General features: G+C 36.3%; 3 protein-coding genes and 1 long non-coding RNA gene across 6 annotated transcripts; 1 reads left to right on the top strand and 3 right to left on the bottom strand.

Moving 5' to 3' along the window:
- Nucleotides 1–4849: 4849 nt before the first annotated feature.
- Nucleotides 4850–5934, bottom strand: LOC106394907 (non-symbiotic hemoglobin 1). Its single transcript, XM_013835452.3, has 4 exons — nt 5697–5934; nt 5503–5617; nt 5302–5418; nt 4850–5185 (listed from the first exon to the last, which is right to left on the bottom strand). The coding sequence occupies exons 1-4, from the start codon at nt 5807–5809 to the stop codon at nt 5048–5050; spliced, it is 483 nt and encodes a 160-aa protein (XP_013690906.1). The 5' UTR covers nt 5810–5934; the 3' UTR covers nt 4850–5047.
- Nucleotides 5935–6185: 251 nt separating this feature from the next.
- Nucleotides 6186–7688, bottom strand: LOC106396579 (plastid division protein PDV2-like). Of its 2 annotated transcripts, XM_013837009.3 has the most exons (3): nt 7293–7687; nt 6719–6929; nt 6186–6640 (listed from the first exon to the last, which is right to left on the bottom strand). In XM_013837009.3, the coding sequence occupies exons 1-3, from the start codon at nt 7539–7541 to the stop codon at nt 6315–6317; spliced, it is 786 nt and encodes a 261-aa protein (XP_013692463.2). In that variant the 5' UTR covers nt 7542–7687; the 3' UTR covers nt 6186–6314. The 2 variants fall into 2 exon arrangements, with proteins under 2 accessions (XP_013692463.2, XP_013692462.2); XM_013837008.3 differs by having other exon boundaries at nt 6186–6929; nt 7293–7688.
- A 939-nt stretch (nt 7689–8627) lies between these two features.
- On the bottom strand, nt 8628–11287 carry LOC106390549 (probable E3 ubiquitin-protein ligase ARI2). 2 transcript variants are annotated; one of them, XM_013831043.3, is made up of 7 exons: nt 10993–11287; nt 10838–10870; nt 10492–10774; nt 9932–10412; nt 9296–9844; nt 9062–9210; nt 8628–8976 (listed from the first exon to the last, which is right to left on the bottom strand). In XM_013831043.3, exons 1-7 carry the CDS (start codon nt 11119–11121, stop codon nt 8885–8887), a joined length of 1716 nt encoding a protein of 571 aa, XP_013686497.2. In that variant the 5' UTR covers nt 11122–11287; the 3' UTR covers nt 8628–8884. The 2 variants fall into 2 exon arrangements, with proteins under 2 accessions (XP_013686497.2, XP_013686496.2); XM_013831042.3 differs by having other exon boundaries at nt 8628–8954.
- Nucleotides 11288–11588: 301 nt separating this feature from the next.
- Nucleotides 11589–18577, top strand: LOC106395365. The gene is made up of 3 exons (XR_007314783.1): nt 11589–14493; nt 14579–14722; nt 15850–18577. It is a non-coding gene; the product is annotated as an uncharacterized LOC106395365 (long non-coding RNA).
- Nucleotides 18578–18602: the final 25 nt, after the last annotated feature.

Below are 18602 nucleotides of genomic sequence, written 5' to 3'. Positions count from 1 at the left end.
TTTCTAACTTGTTTTATGTTTTTTTATTTGTTTTCAAATACATTTTCTCACATTATACAATTTTATTATTACCTCTTTTTTTTGTTATATTTTTTTATAATGAGCACACATCATCTTCACATATGTCTAACTAAACCTTTTTATTTTTTTTATATTTTTATTAGTTTTGTTAGAGATTATAAGTTTGTATTAGCATGATATGATTTTCATTATTGAAATGGTATACGTTTTCTTAAATATTTGCTCAAATTTTCTTATATATAAGAAGTAGATTTGAGTTTTTATTGTTGTGGTTAGGTTTAATACTCAAAATATTGATTATTTTATATAGTTTTTTCAACATTATACGTGGGTTTTGCATTTTTTTATTCTTCTTAAAATATTTGTATATATATATATATATATATATATATATATGTATTAATATATTAACGTGTTTATTTATTTTAAAATTCAAAATAAACAAATCTGCATATTTTTGCTGATAATATATAAATAGTTAATTTTTTATTTATTGGTTCAGTAATTTCACATTTATTAAAATAATTTACTTATAACTAATATTTAAAATAAATAATTGGATAGACTATAAATAAAATTTAGAATCTAGCTATTACTTTGTATGTTATAACTATATAAATTTTATGCATTTATATCATTTAAAAAAATAGTTTAGTCTGTTAATATAAAATCTAATTATTCATTGTCTAAAATTAAATAAAATTTAAAATTCCAGATATTAATATTTATTTTTTAAATCTGGAATTTAATAAAGTTTATTCATTCTTACCATATTTTATAAAATATAATTAAATTTTTATTTTGTTTGTTTTGTAAGTTTAATTTAGTTATCTATGTAGGTATACATGTAGCTATTCGTTTTTATTTTATAAAAGTTTCCTTTTGTTGTTTATTTTAAAATAAATTTTAATATATAATTATTTATTTTAGTGATAATAGTAATTGTTTCAAACTCTAAAATCAAAGTCTAAAACAACCATTCAGGTTTAAAAAAAAAAACCAAAAGTTACTGTAAAATTAAAAACCAAAAATTAAAAACTAAATTCAAAAAACTAAAAACCAAAAGCCAAAAACTAAAAACTAACTAAATAATCATCACCATAATTTTGTTTTTGGTATATGTGAATTTTCGTGAAATTTATCAACATTTACATTTTCTTACAAAAGTTAGTTTAGTTTAGTATTATGTAGTAAATATAACCGAATAAGTTTTTCCATATTTTAACTATTTTAATAATAGTGAAGATACCTAACTAATGATAGGCATGAGAATTAAAAGTTCATATCAGTTAATCATATATACAAAAAGGTGATTATCAGTTTATCAAATAAGGATTTGTTTGATGACACCCACGAAGGTTCTTAGGGAAACAAAACTTGATTATGATCACACTCTAATACGACGCTTAGGCTCTTTGCAACGTCTTGACATGAAGACCCATGAGTAAAAATGTAACCGATAAAGCCTATGACTTCTTCAACACGTTATGTCTGATAATCGTTTGTGCTTTCTCAAAGACTAACACACAATAACTATAAATAATACATACAACAACATATATCAGTATAATTTATATAGCAAAGAGAGTATAATTTTTATATATATAACAAATAGAATATAATTTTTATTACTTCAGTTAGGTTGAATCCTCAAAACATTGATTTGTTTCTTTTTTGTACATACTTTTGAAATTATTGATAGTTTATTTTATTTTTATTTGTTTGGAATCACTAAAACAATCCAATAAGTAAATATAAAATTCACTGTTACAGAACATTAGTTTAAGTTTGGTAAATACAATGAAACCATATATTAATTATGAGTATTTAGATAAATATATTTCTAGAGTGTAAGTCAACCGTATACAAAAGTGTGTAACTGATACGTGAGGAGCTGCTGACATGGCACTTACATAAGAATATGAAGATAAAGAGTGACCTGGCATCTGTAGAAGAAAGTAAAGATTCAGTTAGAGTTGTAAGTATTAGAGAGTCAGATCACTATATATAGTTGATCGATTGTAACTGAATCATTATGCATCTTGTGGTGGATGTATCTGGGAGAGTTAGGGACTCTTGCACAATCCCTAGGTTCTTAGTTCTTTTGTGTTGTTGATCAATATATTCGCAAGTTCTTATCAGTAACTTTGTAAGATATAGCCACCAAGAAACAAAATATTACAAACATACATTTTTGTGTAAGGAAATGAGAGATCTAAAAATGTTTCAACAAAAAAAAAAAGGAATGTATGTATTGCAAAAAGTGTAAGTTTATAAAGTGGAACCTACTGGTATTAGTATTATTGGTCGAGTGGTAGCCATTCCATTTCCATCTCGAATTCTACAGACTCTACATCTTGAAGCTTGATCTAAACCTCATGCATGCTTCACTTTCCCATCAACAATGTTAATGATGCTGTCATCTATTGGCAGATTATCATGCAACTTTAGACATTTCCCAATCTGCATATCCCCAAACATCTATGGATCCTCAAACGCCATTGCAGATGTTATCAGAGGCTGGATATCAAGTTGAGTTTCTCCCATTATGTCATCAGCAGAGAATGTATCATAATTGATGTCATCAGCAGAGGCTGGATATCAAGTTGAGCTTCTCACATTTTGTCATCAGCAGAGAATGTATCAGAGGCTGGATATCAACTTGCTGCAATCAACAGAGAAACCCATAAGATATAATATATAACAACTTTTGTCAATAGCAAAAGTGCTTAGATTAATAGGCTTTCCAGTTTTACATGACCATAGCTCTTAGGAACAGACATCATAAGTTCTTGATTCCATACGGGTTCAAATTACTATTCACAATTGCTGTTTGAAGTTTCTGAACAATCAGCAAATTATGACAATAGCTTTTAAGATCCACAAAGAGTCTATAGATGCAGGTTAGTAAACAGTCACAAAGAGATACACTTACTTGCTTCCCTAGATTGAAGACAACATAAGGATCACTTCACACCAAGTCTGATAGCTAAGTTAATACCTTCATTGACAGCCATCTTCAACAATCCAATAAACTACCATTCCTTCCTCAAACTATCAAATGTATATAAATCTCATTAAGAAGATTATATCCAGAAAGAAACTGTTTCAAAAAAAAAGAAGATTGCAAGTTATAAGCTTTACTATCTTCTTTGACGATGAATTTGAGCAAAACTATCCAAAATTTTTTTAGAAAGACTTGATTTAAGAAAATATGGTTTCTTTGTCGAGCAAGCTTTACCTGCTGTTCTCCTCACGCTTGTTTCAGAAACTCTTGGAGTTCATACATTAACCTAAACAAAAAAAAAGATTCAAGATTTTGAGCAGTAGCTCATCAAGAAACAAAATAAGACTTTGTCAAGGTATTGGTGTTGATTAGGCCAAGCAGTTCACTGTGATTACGGAACCCGAAGTGTTCTTCAGGAATGGGTGTAATCGGTTCGGTTAACTCATCAAGCCGGGTTCATCACTGGACCGCATCAATTGAAGAGAGTCTACAGTCAAAAGTTCTGATTACACCAAGTGAAATCAAAGTAAAAAATAGAACCCAGTCACTTATAAGTGGGAAGACATGAACACTGGAATGAATGTTGCCTGAAAACGATTACCAAAAATAATAAAATAATAAACAACAGATTCAAATCATATTGCAAAGAGGAAAACTATGATACTAAAAGCATAATTCTGATAAATATGAATCTAATCACCCTGTGTGTTCAAAATAATGATGAACAGGACGGAAAAATTACAATAAACAACTGGATTCAAACCGGACATGGCTGGTCCCTAATTGCCTTGATCCTCCTCTCCTCTGTCGCTACCGCTTTCCTCCTCCTACTGTGCCGTACTCGTCCGGTCTTCAAATCTAAAAAAAAAATTGTTGCTTTAGCCATTTTACAGAAAATAAATTTAAACAAATGGAATGAGGAGATGGTTCTCATAGTAGGAAAAGTTACCTTTTTATAGTTGTAATTCCACAGCCTTACGTGAAGATCTCATTCAAGGTAGATCGTGGGTGGTGGATTTAAGAGGATGAATTTGTAACTGATAGTTTCTAGGATTGTTATGAAGAAGATGAAACAGCACCAGAGAAACCTTAGGTTGAGATTAGCTCTCGAATGGGGGAAATGAAGAACGTGTTACCCTAAATCAGAAACGACGCGTTTCCATAAAAGTTGGAGTTTCTTTATCCGGATTGGATTCATTAAGCCCAAATACACACTAAAGCCCACATGTATTGCATACACAAATAAATGAAACGGAGCGTTTCTTTCGCATGGACACGTGTTGGCTGGAGGATGCTCTATTTTCATACGTGGAGGGTGACGTGGATGAACGTGAGAGAGACAAACATCTCTTTATAGGTTTGAACAGAAGCCAGCTTGAGCCCGGCAAGCATGATGAATCAATACACTATTGTTGAAGATCGTTCTTCTCGATTTCGCAGTGCTGTTCATCGCAGGGAGTTTGCCGATTTATAAGAGAATTTCCACTGGTTACTTTGGAAGATGGAGAGGTTGATTAATTTCCATAAATGCACGGAGTTAAGGAGCATATAAATGGAAACTCAAGCCGTTACTGAAATTTTTTTATAGGCGGTATCGTCTGAAGAGAAGGGAAACGATGCTTTCTAGATTCATACCTTAATAATATTGGGCCTGAACAAAATGATAGCTCTGAAGTCCATACAAAGACCATGCCTTGCTCTAAATGTCAACAAATCAGTAAGCCCATAAGTTTTCGGTTGATGAGAAAAAGAGCAGCAGAAAGAGAAGATGCCACGTGGAGTAATTTGCCCTATTCTAAATGATGAGGTGGAGGACTGAGGTGAGAGAGAAGTCTCTTTTATTATATAAGATAGTATCAAACAGTAAAATAAGAAAAGAAAAAGACTGAAACGTAATGTGGAATTGCAATCCACACTTATTTAAGCAAAACCAAACTGGATACAAACAACACATATTCAAAATTTGACAACAAGTTTTGTAATAAGTAGACATTTTTGCTTATTATATTAAGATATATATTAAGGAGAAGGCTTCATTTCAGCTTTAATGGCAGCAACAAGGTGATCATAAGCCTGACCCCAAGCAGATTTCATTTCCGGTGACCACATCTCTGGCACCGCCTCCTTTATTGTCTCCAACAATGCATACTTGGTCACCTGCAAAAATTATTAATCATATTTTCTGGTTTATTTTTTGTAACACTTTTCTGGTTTATTAAGATATTATAACTTTATTAACAAAGAACAAAAGAGATATGTGCCATATGTCTAACCTCAAAGTGTTCATCAACGACACCGTATTTAGAATGATTGGCTCCTAGCCTCTTCAAAGTTGTCTCCTTCACTGTGACTTTTCCTGTTTTTCTCAGCTGTGCTGCTGACTCACAACACTGATAAACCCAAAACTCCAATTTTCAGTTTTAGATAAAAGAAAAAGAATTAAGAATCCATCAATAAGGTATGGATCAAGTTACCATGACAAAAACAGACATGGCATGAGGCTTGAGCTTTGGGTTTTGCTCAGCAGGGATTGGTGAGTCTCTCAAAAAGGAGAACAACTTCTTCGCTGTTGGTGCAATCTCAAAGATCCTACGTTTTCAAATGTGTTTATATCTCAAATTTATATTATATACAAATACAAAGATTCAGTGGGATCATTAAGGCTTACTTGATGAAGAGTTTGAGACCCAAATCAGCTGAATTTTTCTTCATGACACTCCATGACTTCAACACAAGAGCCTCTTGCTCTTCTGTAAACACAATCTTTCCCTCACTGTCCATATCCTCAGAGGCTAAATTACTTGATTTACTATTCTTTTCTGTAATGAAAACTGTGTGATCTTATTACAGTTAGGAAAGATGTACTATGTATATATAGGTTTTGTTAGTTACCCTTTTGTGTTGTCCAAGAGACAAGTACTTGTTAAACAAGTTCCAGATAAAGTTGCCAGGTAAAGAAACTAAAACTATGTGCTAGTATACTGCAACAGAACGTGGTTTCTTATGGATGAGTGACACTTTCTTTGACTAATCTTTTTGTCAAACCACAACTTTAAATAAATAAACCGTTCTTATTATTTTACTAATTAATAAAACATTTGCCTATGAGACTACACAAGTGGTGCGAGTTGGTAAAATTGTATGCGGAGAATAATCATACAAGCAAGAACAAAACTTTGGGATTGTTGCTTCACATCTAAAGAGATCAAAGGTTGAAACTTTACACACATAAATTCAGGAGGCAGTGAAGATTACAGAGAAGGGTGTTTTTTATTTTCTCTTCAATTCAACCATATCCGTAAGTTACATCTCGTTTCGCAACCACTGAGTCGAAAGGTACTTCGACTCTTTCCTTCACAAGACACCTTGCTTCACCGTCTTCAATGACAAGAACTTTCCCAGGCGGGCACTGATTAGGTGCTCTGACTACTCGTTGAGGGAGACGCCCCAGAAGTTTGAATGACACACCTCTTTTCTTGATCTCTGGACCATAACCGGAAGCAGACAAGACGGAAATGACGCCGATGATTGGCAGCATGATCTTTGCAACAGAGCCTAAGAAGCGAACAAATCCATTAGGACCCTTGACCTCTGCTTCCTTTCTCACATGTCCTGAGCCAAACCCATTTGCATCAGATTTCTTCTGGTTTAACGGTAAATGAGGTAAGTAGGCATTGTTATTATCTAAACCGAGGGAGAGAGGAGGAGGGTGAATAGGGTAAGGAGGAAGGAGAAGATCGTTCTCATAGTCAACTCTTTCGCCAGCAAAAGTGGAAGCCTCGCGTAGCACTTCAAGTTCTTTTCCTTTGTACTCCTTGAGCTTCTCGAGCAAAATCTTCCTGCTGTAATCAATCTCAGAGAGAGCTACTTGCTTCTCGTACTGTTGTCTTTGCCGTAGATTCTGAATGTTATTACAAGAAAACAAAAATCAATACCATGAGGTAATAGATCTTATTATTACCACAAATCATTTCCCCATTAACTGATAATTAAGACAGTGAATGAAACCAATTCAGACTCAATCCTAGTTAAAAGCAGGACTAAGACTTTCAATGTTTGACCCTACAATAAAAGGCTGTAACCTCTAAATGTTCAACGCTACACTAAAAGGCTGTAACTTTGAGTTCCATACCCTACAATTACAGCAAATTGAACAGAAATTCACAAAACCAATTTTCAAGAAACCAATTCTCAAGATTGGTCTGGTTTGGGATAATTGATAAAAAAGGACATAGAAGCAGAGTGAATATAGGGTATTAAGAACCTGTAAAGCAGCAAGCTGAGACTCAAGAGATTCAAGAGCATCGCGTATACGCAAAAGCTGTTCATCAGCTTCTTCTTCGTCAGAGCTGAATGAGTCAAAATCCTTTTCTTGATTCCCAGCAATCTCATCTTTCTTTCCTTCTCTGGGAGAAGAAACATCAGTGCTGGAGGTATCGATACAATCGGCGATCTTGAGTCTGAGCTCGGTGGCTCTTGCTAGAATTAACCCGATGCCTTCTTCGTCTTCCATTTTCAGCGACTAAGAGAAAAAGAAAAGGAGTGAAGGAGAAAATTGGGGTTTAGGTTATTTTTTGTAAGTTAAGAGGAGGAAGGGACAAGTTTTGATTTGGACTTTGCTTTGGAGTGGTCGGTCCAGTGATGTTGTGAAGAAAAGGCGTGAGTGATTGATTGTGTGGGTTTGGGCTATTTCTGATTTCTTTCTGATGCCGATGCCTGCTTCTTACACGGTTTCAATCAACGGCCACTATAATTTAATATTTCTTTTCATCTTTTTGTTATTTCACTATTACAAAAATAACAAAAGAGAAATTGATAAACTAAAAAAAGGTATCTAGGGAATTTCTCAACTCTGATAAAGCTAATCTTGGATTTTTATCATAAAGATGACAAAACCTATCATTCTACGTAGATTATGAAAAAGTTTTCAAGTACTATTTTAAGCCAATATAAAACATATTATTGTTTGGTAAAAACTAGGCTTGAGATACCCATTGGTATTCGGATCGGGTTTTTCAGATTTCGGTTCTCTTTTATAACATTTCCTAAGTCTCATTCTAGTAAATTTATTAGTACGGATCGGGTTCGGATATAACCCATCAGATTCGAGTCGGTTTTGTATCACATCATAGAACTCATAAAGTAATCATATATCATTCGGATTCGGGTTATATTGGATCAGTTTGAATATACCCAAAATAAAATCTAAAATTTAAAAAGCAAAACATAAGAAATATATACTTATTTATACATAATTATGTATTTAAAGTGGTTATTTAAATTTTAAATACTTATTGTTAGATACCATATCAAAATAAATATGAAATTGAATATTTGAAGTATATATTCATGTTTCATATAATTATATTGTATATTATTTTGGATATTCGGATCGGTTTCTTCGAATATTTTTTCGGATTTTCGGTTTTTCGAGTTACCCATTTGGGTTTGGTTAATAACACTTCGGATTCGGATATGTTTTGTACCAACTTACAAAACCCATTCGAGTTCTATTTTTAAGCCAATATAAAACATATCATTGTTTGGTAAAAACTATATCAGATTCTCTAAATTGAAAAATTGGTAGTTAAAATGGTAATTAGACAAATCAGGTCCAAACTATATAGAGATCACAGCAAGATTTCATACACATAAGGGACTAACCCTCTTCCTCAGAACCGAGGAGGGGTCATGTCAGTGAAAGTATAATCAAGCAGAGGGGTTTAGCGTTATGATTTGTACATTTCGCATGATCTGGAAAAAATGGGGTGTTCTTGCGAGGAGGAGAAAGAATGATGAGTTCATTTCCGCTCAATGACATCCGCTGGCAAGTTTAAATCCAGTAAAGTGGTTTGATTATTTCTGTAAATTCCTTCTTTTCTGGGACGTTTCCTCGGAGAGCAACTTGTGTCTTCTGAGCTCCATCCTATATTTAAAGAGTTGATACACTAGGGTGTGTTACTACTAAACCTTGCTGCTCTGTATGTGTCCAACAAGGGTTCCAAAATGATCTCAAGTTTCAGAAAATTGTACCTGAATTCGAAGCTTGGCATTTCTCACCACCAGCTTCTCGGGAACTAATAAAGTCCGATGCTCGTTCTATTCCATTTGAGCTGTATGGAGCAATGTTGTGGATGCCAACTTGCAGAGAACCCAGCAATTCATTCTCAATGCATTCATACCTGCAAAACCAAAAGTTTTTTACATGTCAGTTTCCATACTCATTCTTAGCAAATCTTTTATAGTAATTCAACAACAAATGCCAACATTGTTTTGCAGAGGGTATCCACTGCGACTGACAAATTGATGACTTGAATCCTTATCTGCGTGACTTTATCATCAGCGAACTGATCAAAGGGTTCTTCCAAGAACTTTGAAAGTTTCTCAACATTGGCTTCAAGCTGCTGCTGCTGATCCTCAAACAGGTTTTGTTTTATTTCCCTCTCTTCAGCACTCATCTCGTCTTTGAACAGCTCTTCTCCAAACATGTAAAACGCGAAAGGGTATGAATACGAGAGAACTCGTCTTGATCTAAACAACCGGTGGAGCCCACTCGTAACCCAGCTGAAGTCTTTAAACTGTAACTGCCTCTTCTCTAAAATTGACACCTTTTCGAGGATAGTATTACTAAGCCTATCCTCTAGCTTGGAGGAATCGATATGTGCCTTGTAACGGTTATGGTAATGCATATACCGGTAAAGATCCCTTTTAGCTCTCTCCAGCTGTTTCTCTTTGTCTTCTTGGTACCGACCACAACTATGACCCGAGATACTAGACCAAGTGTGATCCCTTCCCGTAGCGCCACCACACAACCAACTGCAACAAGAGATTCATCACCAGCTGACAAATGTTTTCGCTACAAAACAGAGTAAGAAAATGGAGAAACAAGAATGTAGCCCTCACCAGAACGATTGTCCGCAGATACAAGTCACGAGGTTGCATCCACCATTCTTTTCAACGGGTTTGTAACATTTGGGACACGGCTTGGTGTGAACAGTGATCCAATTAACAGTCTCAGACTCATCATGGCATTTTTTCCTCCACAGCTCCCACATGGAACAAGAGCAAGGGGAGTGGGCTTGATAGGAACAGCTGAAACAGAACTGAAACCCACAAGAGCATTCAACTTCACAGAGCTCGTCATCCTCAACACGTATTGCATTCCCACAATGCGGAGTGCTCGGGCACCACTTCACCATTTTGTTGTCTTCGATGTAAGACTCGATAAGAAAACGATCAAACTTTTCTGCTAAATCAGGTTGGGTTTCACTAACTAGACTCCTGACGACATCTTCATCGCAAATAGCGTTGCATTTATAAGCCATGCATCTAATCCTTTTGCTCTGACCTTCATTGATCTTTACGGTAAAATGCGCAGCCCAACCTAAAGCAAGCAAAGCCACAGAACATATAAACAAGCGTCTGTGATGAAAATAAAGAGAGCATGAGATGGGAGTACTGACAGTTATTGCAAAAGCAATGGCCACAGTCCATTCTTGTCATGTGATGATGACCTGCTACATCCTCAACGCAGATATCACAAGTCATCATCATCGAAGACGAAGGAGAAAAGGTGGGATCATCTCCAGCAAGTGTAAGACCAGCACCAGAAAACAAGCAATCTTTCCCTTTCTCAACAAGAACAGCAAACAGTTTCTCAACGTCCCATCGGTGATGGATAAGAAGAGTCCGAGCATGGTGCTCCTTAAGCGATAACAACTCCATCACTCTTCGCAGATCCTCCCTCTGCGTTATACGTTTTATTAAATAAAATAAAAAAAATCAGTTAAGAATCATTGCTGTTTTCACCTGTGCAGCCAAAAGCGATTCCTTTGTAATGACCTACACAAATGATTAGGAAACAAAAGAATAGGCTTTGTCACAAGACGCGGATACAATAACATTTAAAAGATAAAAGTTTTTGGATGAACAGTGATACAACAACTGATTTAAAAGACAGTTACCTTGGCAGTATTTCCAGAGGATGAAAGAGGGTGGAGATTGGATTGATCATGATCAAGGCCCTCGAGAGACTCTTGATCGGAGGTGTAATAGTAATCGTCCTCCTCCTCGCCGCTCAGATAATCATCCATCGATCAGCGATTTTAGGGGAAGAATATATACTGAAAGGAATAGTACGATGACGGAGAGTAGGCGAGATTAGGGTTAAGAGTTTCGCCGGCGAGGGGCTTGAATCACCGGAATCGTGTCTTAAAGGCTCAAATGGAACGACATCGTTGCGACCGATAACTAATGAACGTTGTATATACTATTATTTATAAAATGATTTTGCTGATTTGTCACATTCTCTATGATTTTAATTTTTAGCTAATTTTTGCTTATTTGTCATATTTTTATTATTTTTAACTTAAATATTTAATTTATATTAACTAAAATAATATAACTATTTCAAAATTTCTAATTAATTTATTAATTTAAATAATATAACTATGATTTTACTGATTTGTCACATTCTCCATGATTTTATATAATTTTGCTTATTTGTCATATTCTTATTAGTTTTTAGCTTAATTATTTAATTTATTAATTTAAATAATATAACATTTTGAAATTTCTAATTAATTTATTAATTTAAATAATATAACTATTTTAAAATTTCTAACTGGAACTATAATTATAATTATAATTATTTTAACTTTCACAAGTTTCTTATTATTTTTAAGCTTAAATCATTAATTTATTAATTTAAATAATATAACTATCTTGAACATTCTAATTGGAACTAGAATTATAATTATTTGAACTTTCACAAGTGAAGACCAATTCTTATTTTAATGTGACATAAGAGGTTTTAAACTCTATAGTTTCACTTTACTCATTCATTCCAAGTTGTATCAGTTATAATTTTTGTTTCATCCTCTAGGTATAGTATTTTTTGGTTGTTTCAATTGTTTGCGTTCTCTTCATCACTTTCATGTTGATCTGAACATTCTCTTTTCAGTGGTTTAATCACTTTGTGCAGGTCAAACAATATTATTGGTTGGAGTTGTTTGCATTAGCGGCTATATGAACAGCATCAAAATAGAAAACATGTGATATATTTAATAAGTTTAGAGAGTTGCCTATGTAATCATGTTATAAACATGTGTTAATGGTTTAGTTTCTAAAACGGCTAAAATAGATATATTCTTAATGAATAATTAGATTTATCATTATATATTAACTATAATAATAAAACTATCATTATATTTTTTAAAAATTAAATGTAAACTTATGAAATATTAAAATAAGTTAATGTATATATTTATCAAGTAAACCAATGAAATATTACCATTATCTCAATTCGTTTTTAAAAAAGTTTTCTTCTAAATTATCATCGAACTTTATTTTTTATTTAATTTTTATTTATTTTTTTTACTTGGATATGTGTGTTTCAATGTTTTTTTGGTAATTTAATACATTTTCTGAATCAGAAATACAAAGTAGATTAAGAAAGACCAAAAGTTCACATTTTTCGTTGTAAAGAAAAAAAGTTCATATTTTTACTTTACTTTATTGTATGCAATATTTGATATGCAGTTATACTCTCATGGTTTCATAGTTTTATGGCTTTGCTTTGTGTTAAGAAGACGTAGATCAAAATCAAGTCAAATAAAACTAAAATGATTAAGAATATAAAAAATAAGTTATCATCATCATGTTTAAATCATAATAGATATATTAATAATTATTAGTAAAACGATTATGCTCGCATGTACGGGTAAAACATCTAGTTTAAATTAAAACTCAAAAGGAGTATGGGTAAATAGGCATTTAAATCTTCAACTATTTGAAACCGAGAAAATTGGAGCAGTGGGTCGTAGCCGAGTTATCAAATTGGGCTTTGGGTCGCAACGAGTTTTTATTTGCGGAATCGCAACATTTTTTGGAGACTATAATTGTAATACTTCTGGTCAAGGGCATCAAGTCAACGCAAAGTCAACAACTTAGGATCAACCAACATTTGGAGTATTATGTTATATAAAGTTATGACTAGAGGTTCGGTCGAAGAGTTTTGAAGAACTTTCGAGCAAAAACCAGATTTTATCGCAAAGATATAATCTGAGCTACGAAAGGGTAATGGTCGAGCATGGAGAATTTCCAAAGTTAACAATTCAAGTAAGACTCAATCTCAATCATCATGTTGGGTTAGTGGAAGACATTTTGTTGAATCATAATCAAGTTTGTATGGGCCCATAAGGAGATGGTCAATAAAGGTTTCAAAGATGGTTTACGCAGAAGTTTGGTAACGGTCAGAAGACGAAGGTGACTACTATGAATCCAGGAGTTATGGAGTCAATTTAGGAACCTTGTTTAAGGTATTTGAAGACATATTTGAGAGTTTGGCCAAGACAAAACCAAGATGGTCCGGAGGAAGACAGTTTTGGCCGATATGGTCAAAATGAGCTAGTTAAGGGCAAACGAAGCCAAATTGGTTGTGCAAACACGGGAAAGGAGTTCAAAAGAATGTTTTACATATTTCCTCAACTTTTGGAAATGGTCAACTTGGAAGTCAAAGCCAACTAAAGTCAAAGGAGAGAGAATGAACCCCATTGGTCCATATAACCCATTCGATCAACCAATAGGAGCATGCCACATGAGGGGACCAAATTCCTTCCATCCTGGACATGGTGTGGAATAAATCAAGGAGTTTTATGGTGAAGAAATTAATGGCAAAAGACATCTTGAAAACAAGAAGACATGGAGATACCATTTGTTTCTCAAAATGGGCTACAATTGGTAATGAGAGCTATGGGCTGAAAAAGGCTTTTATACATGAAACCCATGACATCTAAGCTTTATTTAGGACCTAGGGGAAGTATTGGATTGGGCTGGAGAACAAGAAAAACAGATTAGAAGATTGAAGACCCAAAGGTGTCAAACTGGACCATTTTTGTGGTTTGGTTAAGGGGAAGAAGGCTAATGGGAACATATCAGGCACAAAAACGACCATGCAGTGGTTCTTCCCCTACATACTGTGGTCTACAGGAGCAAGGTAGACAAGCCTAAGGAGTAGGTTTCACATGTGTTAGGCTTAAAAACTATTTTGGGGCTAAAAAGTGGTGAGGTAGAAACTAAACTTGGGAATCAAGTTTCGGACTGATTTTTGGTGCAGTTACCGTACATAGGAAGGTGGTTTATCTTCTAGAAGATGAGACGTAAATGGTTTGATTCAGTGTACTTTTTTGCATGCATGCATTTGGAGTGTATTTTGGTGACAAGTGGAACTACACATGTCAAGTGTTCCCAATCCACTCTTTGGCTATAAATATGATCCGTAGGATGAGTTTTAGAAGTTTAGAATCCCCTTGTGTCTTCTATCTCAGTTGATCTTATGGTTTGTTCTTGAGAGAGGAAATGGCTAAAACCGATAAAAATTTCTAATTTGTGTGAGGAGAGTGTAGGAGGCTTTTCCGTGTGTTGATCCTTCACCTAGGATCTGTTTTGCTGTGCTAGGAGAGGTGGTAAGATCTTAGATTTTGCATTTGTAGGTTCCTTTCCTCTCTTAGCCTTTAGCCTCTTTTTGATCGGTTTTGGTGTGAACCTTAGGCCTTTTGCTTTTGGAGGTGTTGTGCAGCTTGTGAAGACCTAGGTGGGTTTCCTGCGTGTGTGTGTGCAGGTTGGAGAGCTTGAAATGTTAGGGTTCTTGAGCTTGAACCCCTTTGCGGTTTGTGTGTGTGTGTTTGGGAGTTGGTAGACCCCATACTTGAGTATTTAATTATATTGCATATTATAGTTATGATTATGCATATCATGTCTTGTTGTTGTAAACATGGTCATCTAGGGGTGATGCCATGATTGATATGAATTGTGTTGTTAAGAGGTTAGATTACATGCATGCATTGTTAGTTTTGTAGTTGCATATGTTATGGTGTTATGTAGTATGTAGATGGAGTGAAACTCTCTCATGCCGGTTCATATGCATTGCGCATAGTGTAGTTGGGGTTGCATTGAGATTTGAGTGAGACTCTCTCTTATGCCGGGTAGCTGTTTAGTGTGTCACTCGCTTTTGAGTCATTTTATGTTGAGTCTAGACCAAGTGTTGCATGGAGGTTAGAGGTGGAGCTCCCTCATGCTGGTTGTGTTTTGTGTTTGGTCTAGACTAGTGCGAGTGGGTGTGTGTGTCGTGCATTTAGTCTAGATGTGTGTTGCATGGAGGGTAGAGGTGGAGCTCCCTCATGCTGGTTTGAGTTGTGTTGCATCAAGACTAGTGCTTGTGAGTGTGTGGCCATCTCGGCGTTAGATTGGGAGTAGCCCAATTCTCCAGTGATGTGTGTGGACCCTGAGGTTAGATTGGGAGAAGCCCAATTATCCAGTCGTGGAGTGACCTACTCTCCACGGCTCGTCACGTAAAGTGGATCGCGCCCATGGACGAGCGCTGCATGACGATGCGGCCCAGGTTAGATTGGGAGAATCCCAATTCCCAGAGTGATGTTTTCCGGTCATGTGACTTTGGTGTTTGTGGTCGGGAGTGTTCAAGGTAGAGAGGTAGGGCTCCGTGGTGTGCAAGCATCCCCGGATGTGTAGCTTGAGGCTCCGTCCTTCTAGTGTTTTGTTTTTATGGTGGCGTCGAGTCTAGGATTGAGTCTAGATTGTTGTGGGGTTTCTATTTAGGTCTCGGAATGAGACTGGGGAGTAGAGTTATTGCATTGCATTCATGTTTACGTTATTGCATTGCTTTAGTAGTTGCACGTTTACTTTTCTGCGTTGCATTCTTGTTATTGCTCTTGTTGTTGTGCAAAGGGGAGGGGTCGTTGTTGTTGTGTGTTTGGGAACTCACTGAGTAATCTATGATTGCTCACTCCCCCTTTTCTTTGCAGGTAACCATAGAGGGTCGGGCGTTTGCGGGGTGTGTAGGACGAGGCCAGCGTAGTTTTCCAGTGTTGTTTGCAAGGAGCAAGATGTTAATGTTTTCACTCGTTTTGATTTTCATGGGTACCCGTTTGAATTGATATTTTCTCTTTGTTGTTGTGTTTGAGGAGTTTAGTCGAGTTCCCAACTTTGTAAAATAAATAAAAGTATGTTTGTTTAATAATCCCCGTTGAACGCTGATATATAGTTTTGTCCGAACTTAACACAACTCTTGACCAAGGTACGGGTTGGCAAGCCTTAGGCCGAGGTCGAGAGGGACGTATAGTGGCCGGACTGGTTGAGACTTTGAATTTGTTTAAAGTTTTGGCTGGACTGATTACGGTACTCGTCAAAATTGTGATGCTTCTAGGTTGTTCTGGGTTAGTCCGGCCTAGGATGCTCCAGGGTGTTCAAATGGTGGTATCAAAGCATGGTTGAGATACCGTGCTTTCGTTGGTGGGTTTTCAAATGTTTTATCGAGTCAAAAAGAGTCGCAAACAACATCACTAGGGAACTGGCACGTCATCTGCTTAGGACTAGGTATGTTAGATCAGCTTTTGGGAATTTAGGACCTCACCCTTATCTTGTGTTGCAGTTTCTGGTGTTGGTAATCGACAGGGTGGGAGTAGATCGAGGATGAGGAATGTGGTACAGTTACGAAGAGTTGGGCAAGTGTCTGGAGCAGCCGGTTATGATGGGTCAAGTGAATCGAGCTCATCCAGCGAGTCAATGTCTGATTCCAACTTTGAAAATGAGAATGTGGTCAAGAGCACCGAGAGTTCGCACGTGACCGTGTCATCCAAGTTTGAGGAAGCTGGGGTACTTGAAGAGATTGAAGAAGAATCTGTTCATTTGGAGGGTATAAACTTTTCCAAGGCATGGAAGCCATTCCGCAAGCATCATCCGACTCATTCAACTTCCAGTACGGTTATGGCAATGAGTTATGGGAGGCAATGGAGATCAGTTCATCCGATGTGGAGATCATTGAACCACCACCGCCGGAAATCATCGAGATCTCATGAGAAAGCATGGTGGCTGTCAACATTGTGGACATCAGTTCCCGAGAGACCAGTCCGTGGATCCCAATACCAGCTTGGAGTCAAGCGTTCTCATTTGGAGGCTCTATCGATTTCAGCTTGGAAAGTATTGGGCAATCTTTTGACCCACACTACGAGTACCATTACTCGCCAATGCCAATGGTGTCATCACCAGCCAATCCAGAAGCCGAAATAGAAGCAAGGAAAGTGGACATGGACGTTCAACAAGAGACCGAAAGGGAAGTTCAGATGATGGAGGGTACTCAGAAAGGGATGACCAGAACAAGTGGAGCTCTAGGAGGACAAGTGGAAAAAGGGGGTACTAGTGGAGGACCAGCATCAAATATTAAACTCTCGCGACATTCTAACCGGGAAGAAATGCAATGTGTGTGGAACAGGTGACCATCATACTTGGGCGTGCACCAGGATTAGGAGTCAGCCGGACTTGAATGCTTACCTGATCTGCAGCTCGTGTGAAGCTCATGGACACTTCGTAGCGGATTTTCCAATGACCAGCGTGATCCGAGCCGTACCCATCTCTGTCATTCTCCCTGCCAGCCCGGCTTGATCAGCCTCATCTGCAACGGGAGGATCGAACCGTAGAAACCATGGCCATTCTATGAACCTCGTCGTTGAGCTCGTGGGAGCTAAAGTTTGTGAGTACTGATCCTTCTCTTTGCGTGTTGTGGCTGTTGTTTTGTTTTGTTGTTGTGTTGCGTGTGCAATTTTCTTTGTTGTGGCGTTGAGGATTGTGTGTCCGGGTAGCAAGTGTTGTTTAGTGTGTAGACCTTGCTAAGTTGAGGTAGTTAAGCTTCGCCTTAGGGAACCTTGTTTTTGTTTAGGAGAGAGTGAACCCTAGAGTTTAGGAAGCCAACCCTTATTTATAGCCATGTGATGTTTTGTAAGTGTTTGTGGTGTCAGAAGGACACAAACCTTGACAAGGTGTACTCAGGAAGACTCGTGCGTGCATGAAAAAAATCTAGAAACAGAGGTGACCGTGGTAAAGACCAGCAGCGAGTATGCAAGACCAAAGCAATCAGTGGTCGAGTTAGTGAAGAAGCAACCGAGACAGTAATGGAAATGTGAAGGCTAGAGTGTATGGTGTATTTGGAATGGTGATGCCTCAAGGAGTCAAAAGTTATTGAAGAGGAAAAAGCCGAAGAGTCAAAGAAGAGATGTCAAGTGAAAGACCAATCCGAAGAAGTCTAGTGGTGAAGCCCAAACGGTGAAAAGCCAAGAGAAAGAATGTGACGAGCATAGAAGATGAAGCCTAATCAGGTGTAAGACCAGAGGAGGATGAGACACTACAGGAAATAAGGGTTTTGATGGCACCGCTAAAGCGCTATAAGACGCTACCATAGCGTTGTAGAAAGCGCTCCAATATCGCCCGCGATAATAGGTCTCGTACATTTCATAGCGGATTTTTGTTGTGCTATTGATATTTTATTATTAATAGCGGTTCTTGTTATGCAATTGTAAATTTGTATTATAGCGTCGCCAAAATGATATTATAACTTTTTAACTATAGCATTTTTTAAAATTAAATATAGCGATTTGTAATTACTATTGTCGTCTTCTATCAATAGCAATATTTGAACATTTCATTGCATTTTTTTATATGCAATTGTTTCATTTTGTTTATAACAAATTTTATTTAATATTTTGATTTTTAAAATAATAGAGAA

Source organism: Brassica napus, chromosome A7 (assembly GCF_020379485.1).
Source record: "Brassica napus cultivar Da-Ae chromosome A7, Da-Ae, whole genome shotgun sequence".
NCBI classification, from domain to species: domain Eukaryota; kingdom Viridiplantae; phylum Streptophyta; class Magnoliopsida; order Brassicales; family Brassicaceae; genus Brassica; species Brassica napus.
Note: the sequence above shows the minus strand (reverse complement) of the source record. Positions and strands in the feature narration are given on the sequence as shown.

Coding starts and splice junctions, on each gene's coding strand:
- LOC106394907 (XM_013835452.3), bottom strand. CDS start 5,809: ATGGACAGTGAGGGAAAGATTGTGTTTACAGAAGAGCAAGAGGCTCTT. Junction 5,618..5,696: donor GGTCTCAAACTCTTCATCAA/GTAAGCCTTAAT, acceptor TTGAAAACGTAG/GATCTTTGAGATTGCACCAA. Junction 5,186..5,301: donor TCGTTGATGAACACTTTGAG/GTTAGACATATG, acceptor TAATTTTTGCAG/GTGACCAAGTATGCATTGTT.
- LOC106396579 (XM_013837008.3), bottom strand. CDS start 7,541: ATGGAAGACGAAGAAGGCATCGGGTTAATTCTAGCAAGAGCCACCGAG. Junction 6,930..7,292: donor CTCAGCTTGCTGCTTTACAG/GTTCTTAATACC, acceptor AATAACATTCAG/AATCTACGGCAAAGACAACA.
- LOC106390549 (XM_013831042.3), bottom strand. CDS start 11,121: ATGGATGATTATCTGAGCGGCGAGGAGGAGGACGATTACTATTACACC. Junction 10,775..10,837: donor AATCGCTTTTGGCTGCACAG/GTGAAAACAGCA, acceptor CGTATAACGCAG/AGGGAGGATCTGCGAAGAGT. Junction 9,211..9,295: donor GATACCCTCTGCAAAACAAT/GTTGGCATTTGT, acceptor TTGGTTTTGCAG/GTATGAATGCATTGAGAATG.